Source organism: Fringilla coelebs (genome assembly GCF_963513975.1).
Source record: "Fringilla coelebs genome assembly, chromosome: 7".
In the NCBI taxonomy this organism is placed as follows: Eukaryota; Metazoa; Chordata; class Aves; order Passeriformes; family Fringillidae; genus Fringilla; species Fringilla coelebs.
This window is the reverse complement of record NC_140035.1, coordinates 23,783,348-23,794,963: the sequence shown is the minus strand read 5'-3', so window position 1 is coordinate 23,794,963 and position 11,616 is coordinate 23,783,348. Positions and strand designations below refer to the sequence as shown.

At 51.3% G+C, this 11,616-nt stretch overlaps 1 protein-coding gene across 1 annotated transcript; it reads left to right on the top strand.

The window, feature by feature from the left end:
- Positions 1-8,943: 8,943 nt before the first annotated feature.
- On the top strand, positions 8,944-10,053 carry NEUROD1 (neuronal differentiation 1; the record flags this gene model as incomplete). Its single annotated transcript, XM_084208982.1, has 1 exon — positions 8,944-10,053. One exon carries the CDS (start codon positions 8,944-8,946, stop codon positions 10,051-10,053), a length of 1,110 nt encoding a protein of 369 aa, XP_084065108.1.
- Positions 10,054-11,616: the final 1,563 nt, after the last annotated feature.

Genomic DNA, 11,616 nt, shown 5'->3' with positions numbered 1-11,616 from the left:
TCAATAATAAATCATTTTAGAGGTACAAATCTATCAGAGGTAGAGATCATGTGAACCTTGACACCCCACCCCCCCCCCCCCCCAGTTTAAAAAAAAAACAAACAAAAACAAATAACCTGCTGACAGTTGCTTCTCAATTCTGGACAACTGCAACCTTTAAATTAATTTTGGAAAGAATATGTAGGCATTCCCTTTACTGATAGTTTTACAGAGCATCAGTCTATCTTGGGATGACATGGATACAGAAGAACAACATAGGATGCTTTGAAATAGATCTTTAAAAAATACATCTTAATGTTCTACTCTGTTTTTCTGCTTCCACTAACACTTTTTAAAAGTTGGTTTTAAAAATGCTAGATCTTATTCTCCAGTGTCTTGTCATTAGTTTTGAGGTTTTTTGTGTTGCCAAAAAGATTCTGTAAATACCACAGCATGAAGTCTGAGGATAAACATACAGAAATACAAAAATCATAGATTTCTTCTCCACTGTTTCACTTAGGAAAGTGTCAACTACAGATCTGCAAGACACCTGAAGAGTGACCAGGTGAGAATTCCCCACTCCTGTTGGAAGGAGAGGTTTAACACTCTCTTTCAGCAGTGACCCCACTCTGCAAAGCAGTGGAGAGCAGGGTTATTTCTCTTGTTCAAGTGAACATAAACAACTGGATGCTCTAGCAAACTGACAATAGACTACTAAGAAAGGGCCAGATGCAGATGTGTCCATTTGCAAGGGTGAAGAGGGACAAAAAGAGTAAATATTTATATTATCATAGTGGTATGTAACTGGAGCTCAGCTGCAGAGAAAACAGTGATTTACAAGCGTGTTCCTCCTCTCTTGGGAATCCACATAAACCAAGCAAAGGTTCAGCACTGAGAAAAAAACCTCTGACAGAAGGACTAAGCCAGATGAGAGAGCTACAGGTTTTTAGGACATACTGGGCATGCATCTCGGCTCAGATGATGATTTGCAAAGAGAAATGTTTCCCTGGGCATGAGTCATCACAAATTAACAGGAAAGATCTACCTGGTACACAAGAGAAGTGAGTGTGCACTGTGGCACACAACTTCAGCCCCAGCACTCCAGAAACAGTCCCACCCAGAGCTTTGGGCTACAGCTCATCATTAAGGACGTCTCTCTGCAAGATTGCTCCAGCCAGAACATCCCTAAGTGTTGCATCACTGCCTGCCCATGCCAGAACTCCACTGCAGCCAGCCTTTTTCCAAAAGGTGCCTGACAGGCTGCAGTTTGGAGACCATTCCTCACCTACTGCTTTTTTTATCCACACTCCTCCCAGAGTCACTTAGAGTCACAGCCATCAGTTCTCTGACACTGAGCACCTCAACAAGGCCTGCATCTTCCCTCCTGAAAGATCACAGGAAGTTCATTTTGCACAAGAACTTGCAATAAAATATTTTGGGGTTTGGACATATTTTTGATCCTCGTGGACGTTTGAAAGCCCTTGGAATATGATTGCAGTTTATTTATGTCTAGGTTATGCTTGGTTTCAGCCCTAGAGCCTTGATATAACCATACCTCCTGTAGGTGAATTTTAAGATTGCCCCCAGACAATGAAGGGCAATAAAATCACACTCTGCAGGAAGTGATATAAGAACAAAAATGCTTTTTTGGATGACAAGATACCATCTTTTCTGTGAAACTTTGCAGTGACAGAGGTCAAACAAAGCGTGCTATCTAACGCTTATCCTGTCCTTTGTGGATTAGAGGTTGAGACACCTCCTCAAGAAACAAAGAAGAACATCATGTCAGTGTAGTTTTGGGATAATCACACTCATAGCTGGGATAGTTAATGTCCCAGGAGCATCTCTGAAAAGCAGTCACATGTGGTGACACACACTCTTAGACATTTGACGCAATGTTGTGAGCTAACAGTGACAGTCATGGGGGTAAAAGGGAGCGGTAACAGGAACGGCAATCTCTTAAAATGTGGTGATGTGTATAACTCAGAATATCCTCATATACACCTAAAGTGCTTAGCAAGAGTTTCAGCTGTGGAAGTTGCACTGTACTGTGATGGGAAATGATTCTCCATCGTGCCCAGCTCACTGAGGAGCGCTTAAAGCACAGATCCAGGTGTGAACTCAGTCCAAGAGGTAAAAACAAAGCCGCATTACGTAATAAGATTTAATGATTATTTGAATCTCTTTTTCCATCCCTGTGGATCATTGATTTAACCTTTCTTGTTTTGTTCTCAGGATATTGCTTAAACAAGTAACCGTGTTCTGAGATTAATCAGGACCCTTTTTGTGCATAACCCTTTAAGAGCGTTTTGGATTTAACTTTCTTCAATAAAGGAACACTAACAGAAGCAATAGCTTTGCTAGAAAGTGCAAAATGTTAGCAAAATGTTCAGATTGGATGGCCATAGGGAACAAACACATAAGCTTTTATGTGCACAGCCTGGGGTTCAACTGCTATTTTCTCTCAGAGGAAAACAAAAGCAGACCTTTTAAAGCCACCACTAAGGAGATTTCTATTTAGAGAATATGCAATAACTCATATTGAGACAAGATTTTAATCTCAGCAAAGCTTTGGATAATCTGCTGGCACCTGTGTTTGATGCTCTTCCACCCCATTGCACTGCTTAGACTGAGGCCAAAGGCCAGATCCTGCAAGTGTGTTTGTGGCAACAGTACTGCTTATGTGAGGGAGAGTTTTAGCAGAAAAGAAACAAAGACTGGTCAGGATCCGCCCTTGAAAGTATCACCTGCAAGGAAATGACACCAGTGCCATCATCTTTTATATTCCTCTGGAGCCTCGTATTCTTTTTAACAAGCACTGCACCAACTGACATTGTTTGTTGTGGCAAATATCATACCAATGCCTTGTGCTGCCTTGCTTGAGGGCACAGAGTACAGACCACTCAGTCTGAGGGAACCAGGAGAAAGGTAATATCTAGGATGATTTTAGAAAGAATTGGGAAAGATTTTTTACAGGTAGATCTCAGCTGCTGGAGGCTGTGCATCAGCCTGTGTGTGATCTAGGGAGAAAATTATGGGGTTTCAGGATACAAGCAAGAGGGGATGGGTTTGGTACTGTGTAGATACCATTAGAGATGCTGTGGAGTCCTGTTGCTGCAGAGGCCTCTGTATCCAACTGAGATGTGAGTTCCAGTTAACAAGTGTGATGTTTGTACAGATTCAGCCTCTGCAGCTCAAGGAAAGAGAAAGAAATGTACAAAATAAAAATGGGCTTGAGTTTAATAATTTGGGCACACAGTGAATGATGCTGTTAAGGAGGATAATGTGGCTGGGCATAGGAAAGAAAAGAAAAAAATCTACATTGATGTGTCTTACATAGATACATGTATCTTTCATTCCATTAAAAATGAGCATTATTCATTTGAAAGGGTTAAAAATAACATCAGATTTCTCTCCTTCTTTGATTCTGTGATTCATGTGTCCCATTTTAAAGTCTACACCCTGTGAAGAGGAGTGCATTATCAAGGAAAGAGCCTTGCCAGGGACAGAAGGTAATTTCCCGTAGCAGGTGCGTACAGCAGGTGGTACACAGTGTACCTGCAACGAAAAGGTAGATTTAGGCTAAGATTTTATTTAATATGGAAAACTTATTGCATCCTGAGCCACTACTGGGGATGTGCCAAAAATCGTGTCTGCAGCATGATTTATTACGTGAAAATACCACCGAACTAATCAGTGGAGTTACTAATTAATACAAATCTGCATTTTTGCATAAGCAATTAGTGCAAAGAGAGTGCAATGAAAGAGGAAGTTTGACTCATTTAATCTCAGTGTCTATTCAAGCGGAAAGACCCACTAGGGCAAGGCACTAGGATCTACGTTTGGATTTTTTTTTCCTTTTGATTAGTTAAAGGAACTAAAAGGTCAAATTATCAATATTTAATTCAAATGGAAATGCATTTGTTCAAGAGGAAAGAAAACACTTTATTTAAACAAGGTGGGACTCTGGGGGTAAATGCCTGGATCAAAAATAATTAGGTTTTGCAGTTACAACAGCATCTAAATCCCTTCTGATAAGAATCCTTTTTCCTAATAACAGAGGTGGTTTGACACCGATAGCAGAGTGCTGACGCTATTTAAACTGTAGCTCAGGAGGTAGCCGGCCTACCAATACAATTTAGACATTTGCTTTAATGGTACGTACTTCTCTGATTTGGTTTTTATTTTTAATCAATTTGAATTATATTTTAAATCTATTGTGATTTCATAATTGTGTGCACTTGACTAAAAGAGCAATTTAAAAAGCTGATAATTAAACCTTGGTGGTGATGTATTTTCCATTAACTAAATAGAAGTTTACATTTATAGTATTAAAATAACAACAGCATTTATCTAGCAGGGGAAGGCTCAATAAAATTAATACACTGAGTTTTAGGGGGGGAAAGAGCCGGAAAGGCACCTTAATCAGCAGTACCAATTTTGGAGCCCAGATGTACATTGTATCCTAGAGAGACGCTGCGAAGTGCGGAGCGGTCTCACCCCGCACCGAACCGAACCGAACCGAACCGGCGCGGCTCTTCGGGGCGTTGTTCTCCCGCGGTGATTCCCGAGCCACGGCAGCCGGGGCAGGCTGGCCACAGCTCGGGGGGATCCGGGCGCTGGGGCTGCCCTGTCCTCCCGTCCCCTCCTCTCGCCGCAGCCTCCGGAGATGAGCGAGCGGGGCAGCACCGCGGGCAAACCCAAGCCGGCCCTTCCCGAGCCCGATCCCCGCGCTGGCGGCGGATCCAGCCCCGCGCTGCGATGCGGTGGGGTGGGACAGAAGGACAGGGACAGCGGGGAGAGACGTTTTCCTTTCTCTGTTTTTTATTCAGGATAACCTTCTTGTTTTGTGCCGGTGCCTCTCTGGAGAGGGAGAACGGGAAACCTGGCAGCGAAAGGAGAGAGCCCGAGCGGCCCGGGCTACCCGGGCAGTAAATCACTCGCTCAATTATAAGCGCGGCTTCCTCTCTCCAATAGCTCCAAGCTATTTGGGGAGGCATCTTTTCCCCGCACTCTCGCAGGTGCAATATGAATCAATTATCTTAATTAAGATAATGCCGCAAACCCAAGAGATTTCATCGGGAGCGGATTTCGCGCTCCGGACAACTGTAAGGCGTTTCCGCAGCGCTGCCTCCCCCGCAACAAACCCCCCCTCCCGCCCGGCTGGGACAGGGTTCGGCCCCAGCGGCGACCCGCGGAGGGGCCGCGCTCGCCGCCGCCGCAGCGGGGCCCCGGCGGCCCCGGGAGCACCGCCCGCCAGGGCCGGGAGGCGGCAGCTGAGGCGGGAGCGGGGACGGCCGGGCCGGACGGAGCTTTGTTGGGACGCGTGCGGTTCGCGTGCCGCGCCGCGGGAGGAGGGGAGGGGGGCGGGAAGCCAGCTAGGGAGGGAGGGAGGGAGGGCAGAAAGGAAAAAGAAAAGGAAAAGGGAAGGAAAAGAAAAAAAAAATAAAGAAAATAAAGAAAAAGAAAAAGAAAGGGAAAAGGAAAAGACAAAAGGAAAAATAATTAAAAATCATTAAAAAACAATAGAGAGAGAAAAGAAAATCAAAGGATTCGGGAGGAAAAATAAACAGAAGCTGAATTAGAAGCCAGATGGAGAAGGAGGAGTCTGTAGGTCAGGGAGAAAAAAACAGGCACGCTTGGAGCGATAAAATCAAGCGGCTGGGGGAAGAGGAGAAACAGGGAAGGTGGGAAACTGGAGCCGTTGAGCCAGGGGACGGCCCGAGTAGGGGAGGCAGAGCCGGCTGCCTGCGAGACCGGGAGGAGAAGCAGTGCCGAAGCAGCGGGAAGAGCGGGAAGAATGAAGGAGGAGCGGCAGAGAGCCCCAGGCGTCCCCTGAGCGCAGCGCTCGTCCCCGGCCCCGACGGCGGCGCCGGAGCAGCGCCTCGTACCTGTGGGCCCGGCTCCTCCACGGCCACCGGGTACCCTCGCCAATCTCCGACTGGGACGGGACGAGTCGGGCCCGGAGGGCTTAAGCCCCTCTGTCCGACTGCCTGCTTCTTTATTTGTCCCTCTAGCTACCTGCCAATCGCCAACGTGTTGATTTTATCTTGCTCCCAGGGAAGATGACTGTGTTCATCACACTCAGAAGCACACGAGCACCCCAAAGTTGTCACCACTCCCCGAGATCCAGTTTTCTGCCAATGTCCTTCTGCCAATATTTTTGCCAAGTGTTTCCCTAGTACCCCACATTCCCGGGTGTATTCCCAGACAGACCCATTCAAAGGGACATTTTCCAGCAACCGAGACAGGGTTAGACCAGACCCATCTCTCTCCCGCGCTCTCTGAGCCTGTTCGAACCCCCAAAACGCGTCCGTTCCAGCAGCGCGGCCGCGCCAGCAGCTCCCGTTAATGGGGTCGCGCTCTCTCGGGGGCTGCCGGCCCGGCGGGAAGCCCGGCCCAGACGCGCAGGGTACGAGCATGGTCCGGACCCTGGCCCGGGGCGCCTCTGTGACCGGAGAAGGCTCGCCAGGGCAGGGGCTATCCATCGGTGAGTCGGCGCCGGCGCTTCCCTCCACTCTGTGCCCCAGGGAAGGGCCGCAGCCGCCGGTGACCGGAGGGTGCCCCGCTCCAGCCCCACCCGCCGGACCTGGTGGCACACACCGCGCTGCTGGCCCTCGCTTCCCACAGAGAACCGGCCAGATTTGGCATAACAAAAAGTAGCCGGTTGCCCTCTGTATTTGATTACCGGGGAGGCGAACATCCCCGGAGTCCCCTCCTGCTGCCCCGGGCTATGTAGGTCACCAACAGGAGAGAAACATTTTAGAAATAACCCGACCTGGAAAATTATCTTCCAAATCCATCTCCTCAGGGAGGAATGATTTGTTCCGCATTTAAAGCCTCAAGAGGTAAAAATAATTTTATTTTTATTGAATAAATATCCGGATAATGCGTGCCGGTAGCATAGCCGTCTTGCGAGGGGGCTATCTCCCTCCTTAAAGCGCATCCCTAAGGTTTGGCGGCGTTTGCAAACTCCGCCGAGACGTTCAAAGACTCTAAAGCCGCCCCACTCGGCGTCTTTCTTCCAAACTTTCCGTTAACCGGCAGCGTTCCCACCGAAAACCCGGGAAAAGCGAGCCGGCCTTTACTCCAGGCGTTAGGACAGAGCGGCAGGTGTGTGTGTGTGTATGTATGTGTGTGTATGTGTGTGTGTGTGTGTGCGTGTGCGTGTGCCACAACAGCTCCGGGACGTCCGTTTTCCCCAGCACCGCCGAAAACCGGGGAAAGAGGAGGGGGCCTGTGGCGGCCAGAGAGCGGCAAGGACTGGGACCGGGAGTCTCGGGGGGCCGGAGGCTCGCGTTAGGAGATGTAAGGGGGGGGGCTGCGGGGACCCTCGGTGGCCGCACCCCAGAACAATGGGAACAATGCGGCTCCGCGGGCCGGCGGCTCGGCGGTGGCGGGCGCGGTGCGGCGCGGTGGCAGCGGCCGGCGCTGGCGGTGGCGCTGGCGGTGGCGGTGCGGTGACAGATGGCGCGGCCCGCGGGTCAGCGCGGGCGTGGCGGCTCCGCGGGCGGGCGCGCGGCCGCATACAAATAAGGGGCGTCACGTGGGGGGGGCGCCGCGCGCCTGACGTGGGCGGCCATATGGCGCGTGCCACCGGGCGGGGCGGGGCGCGGGGCGGGGCGCAGGCGCGCGGGGCGCGGGGCGCGGCGGCCGCGCGGTGCCCGGGTCCCGGTGCCGGCCCCCCGCCGCGCATCCTCCGTCCCGCTATATAACGGGGGGAGCCCGGCGCTGGGCAACCTCGGGAAAAAAACACCACACGCACACACGCGCGGCGCCCTCGCACGGAGAGCTGTGCCGGGGTTATGAGACCGTCACCGCGCAGGAGAGGCTGAGCGACGGAGGTAACGGGAAACCGTGTTTTACCTCCGCGGGAAAAGGGTTCGCGGCGGCTGCCGGGGTGGGAGAGGACCCTGCGACGTCGGGGCGGACGGGATATGCCGGGACGGCTTCAGGTTTTATTGTCGCTTGCGGTCGTTCCTGCTGGTGTGTGCGGGCGCACCTGTATCCATCTATACACACGTACGTGTGTGTATACATATATAGATGTATATACAGATGTAAATGTGTATGTGCGTCCGTGCACACATTAAATATGTATATGTGCGTCCGTTTGTACAGACGCATATTATATATGTTAGTGTGCTTCCACCGATGCACCTCCGAACTTTCGGCTCCCTTTCCTCCTCGGAGCGCGATCGCCGCGGTTCCAGCGCAGGCTGTGCCTCGGCGGCCGTGGGGCATTGTTTCTTCCCGGTGTGTCCGACACTAGCGGGGAGCGGTCGCAACCCCACACGGGAAGCGGGGAACCGATGCTCTTTGCAACAGAGGGGACGACGGAGACGGGAAGCCGGGGCCAGTCCCGCACCTGTTACCGCAGAGGCAGGGGCAGGGCAGGGGCCTCGCAGCCCCGCCGCGGGCACCCAGTGACAGTCCTGCGGACCAAGGCGGCACCGGGGAGCAGGTGCTCGGCGCCCGCTGGGGCGGCACAAACCCCACGCAAGGAGGCAGCAAGGGGGAACCGCGAAGAGCGAAGAGCGGTGGGGACAGGCGTCACAGGCGCCATCCGTCCCTGCAGGTGCCCTGTGTGTGCGTGTGTCCTCCTTCCCTTTTCCACTATTCGTTAAAAATGTTTGAGGATTTTTTCGAAGCAAAACAAAACAAAACAACCCACGCTTGGTCCACTTGCGTCGTGCCGCCCGGGCTGGCTCCCGCACGCATAATCTGCTTATATTCCCCGCTAATATCGGCGAGTTACATAATGGTATTTGAACATATGTCAACTTAATTACAAGGCAGAAACGCGGAGACAATTAAAAGTTTGCCCTGGCACGGTGGGGAATCCAGGGCTTCCCTCGGGAGGGGGCGGCGGGACCGGGGAGCGAAGCGCGGGCAACTTCTCCCCGCGGGTGGCCACGGTCGCTGCTCCTGGTGCTGACACGTCTCTTTTCTGTCTCCTCCGCCATGCAGAGGCTCACCATGACCAAGTCGTACAGCGAGAGCGGGCTGATGGGCGAGCCCCAGCCGCAGGGCCCCCCGAGCTGGACGGACGAGTGCCTCAGCTCCCAGGACGAGGAGCACGAGGTGGACAAGAAGGAGGAAGACCTGGAGGGTCTGCACGCCGAGGCCGAGGAGGACTCCCTGCGGAACGGAGAGGAGGAGGACGAGGAGGACGACTTGGACGAAGAGGAGGAGGAAGAGGAGGAGGAGGAAGACGACGACCAGAAGCCCAAGAGGCGGGGCCCCAAGAAGAAGAAGATGACCAAGGCGCGCATGGAGCGGTTCAAGCTGCGGCGCATGAAGGCCAACGCCCGGGAGCGCAACCGCATGCACGGGCTGAACGCGGCCCTGGACAACCTGCGCAAGGTGGTGCCCTGCTACTCCAAGACGCAGAAGCTCTCCAAGATCGAGACCCTGCGCCTGGCCAAGAACTACATCTGGGCGCTCTCCGAGATCCTCCGCTCGGGCAAGAGCCCGGACCTGGTGTCCTTCGTGCAGACCCTCTGCAAGGGCCTGTCGCAGCCCACCACCAACTTGGTGGCCGGCTGCCTGCAGCTCAACCCGCGGACTTTCCTCCCCGAGCAGAGCCAGGAGGTGCCGCCGCACGTGGCGGCGGCGGCGGCGGCGGCGGGCGCGCCCTTCCCGGCGCATCCCTACCCCTACCAGTCGCCGGGCCTGCCCAGCCCGCCCTACGGCACCATGGACAGCTCCCACCTCTTCCACCTCAAGCCGCCGCACGCCTACGGCGCCGCGCTGGAGCCCTTCTTCGAGAGCGGGCTGGCGGAGGGCGCCAGCCCCGCCTTCGACGGGCCGCTCAGCCCGCCCCTCAGCGTGAACGGCAACTTCTCCTTCAAGCACGAGCCGGCCGCCGACTTCGACAAGAGCTACGCCTTCTCCATGCACTACCCCGCCGCCGCCGCCGCCGCGCTGGCCGCCGCGCCCGCCCACGCCGCCATCTTCCCGCCCGCCGCCTCCCGCTGCGAGATCCCGGTGGACGGGCTGGCGCCCTACGAGGGCCACCCGCACCACGAGCGCGTCCTCAGCGCCCAGCTCAACGCCATCTTCCACGACTGAGCCTCCCCGCGCCGCAGGCAGGGCCGGGGAGCCGCGCCCCGCCGCCCGCCACCGCCTTGTTTACAGCGGGCGGCCCGGCGGGTCCCGCCGCCGCCTCGGGGCCCCGCGGCCCCCGCTCACCCGCTGTCTTTGCTTCCGCTCCTCGGAGCGACGCTGTAAATTGGGGTAGGGGCATTGGGATCGCGTCAATTACCTGATCGGGATAACAAAATCACAAGCAATAATTAGGATCTATGCAATTTTTAAACTAGCGATGGGCCAATTACAAAATATATATGAAATCTATATTTTTCAACCAACGTTTTACTACTTGTTACCTTTCCCATGCTGAATTATTTTGTTGTGATTTTGTACAGAATTTTTAATGACTTTTTATAACGTGAATTTCCTATTTTAAACCATGCAGCTTCATCAATTTTTATACATATTGGAAAGGTAGAATTATATCTAATTTATACAAAATGATTTAACTAATTTAAACCAGCAGAAAAGTGCTTAGAGAAGTTATGTTGCCTTAGCACTTCTTTCCTTTTCAAATAGATGAAGAAGAAAAAAAAATGCACAATCCAGGCAATTTCTTTCCTATCCAAGTATCTTTTTTCATTCTTTTTCTTTTTTCTTTATTTCTTTTTCCTTTACCCCGTACAATAAGAACCAGATCCCCTAGGTCTTGAGAAGATATTAAGAACGATAGAATTATTTTCTATTAAAACATATCATTTCAACACATTACTTGCACAAACTTGTATATAAAGATTATAAGCAAATGCCAACACCCTTTTTAAATCGAAAGCTGCTTGACTATCACATACAATTTGCACTGTTTCTTTTTAGTCTTTGAACCCCTTGGCATTCCGTGGTTTTTGGTTTGTTGGATTTTTTTGTTTGTTTTGGTTTTTTTTGGTTTTTTTTTTAAGATAACTTGAAGATGTTAATGTTTCCAGGCGCTATAAATGCATGATTTTATACATGTTCACACAATCCGTGGTTGTCATATGCTCATCTTATAAATCTGAACCGAAATCTAATCAGGTTGTTAAAGTCGGGCTATATACCTATTGTAGTCGATTAGTACGGTAGCTTGAAACAAATTCAAACCATTTAATCCGTAATTAGAACAATAGCTATTGCATGTACAATGCAGTCCAGAATAAGTGCTGTTTGAAATGTAACGCTGGTTCAACTGGAATCAATCTGTACTGTAATTTTGTTTGTAATCCTGTATATTATGGTGTAATGCACACTGGGATTTTAGGAAAAAACATCCATCCTTTGGCAACAACATAGTATTGAACATTTGGTCGAATGTTGCATTTTTCCTTAAATGTGATTTTTTTTTTTTCTTAGTGTAAGTAATTCCTATGGGATTATTGTTTTATTCGGATAGCTCATGAAAGGTGCAACACTTATTATTTGTAGAATAAAATTGGTCTAAAAAAAGGACACGGACTCTTTACTTACCTTGAGAAGTACTCGGGCCGGGAGGGCGGGGGCGTTCGTTTGTTTGCAGCGAACCCGGCTATTTGCAATGCTGATTTGTTGAACGAGGGGAACGGGGTCGAA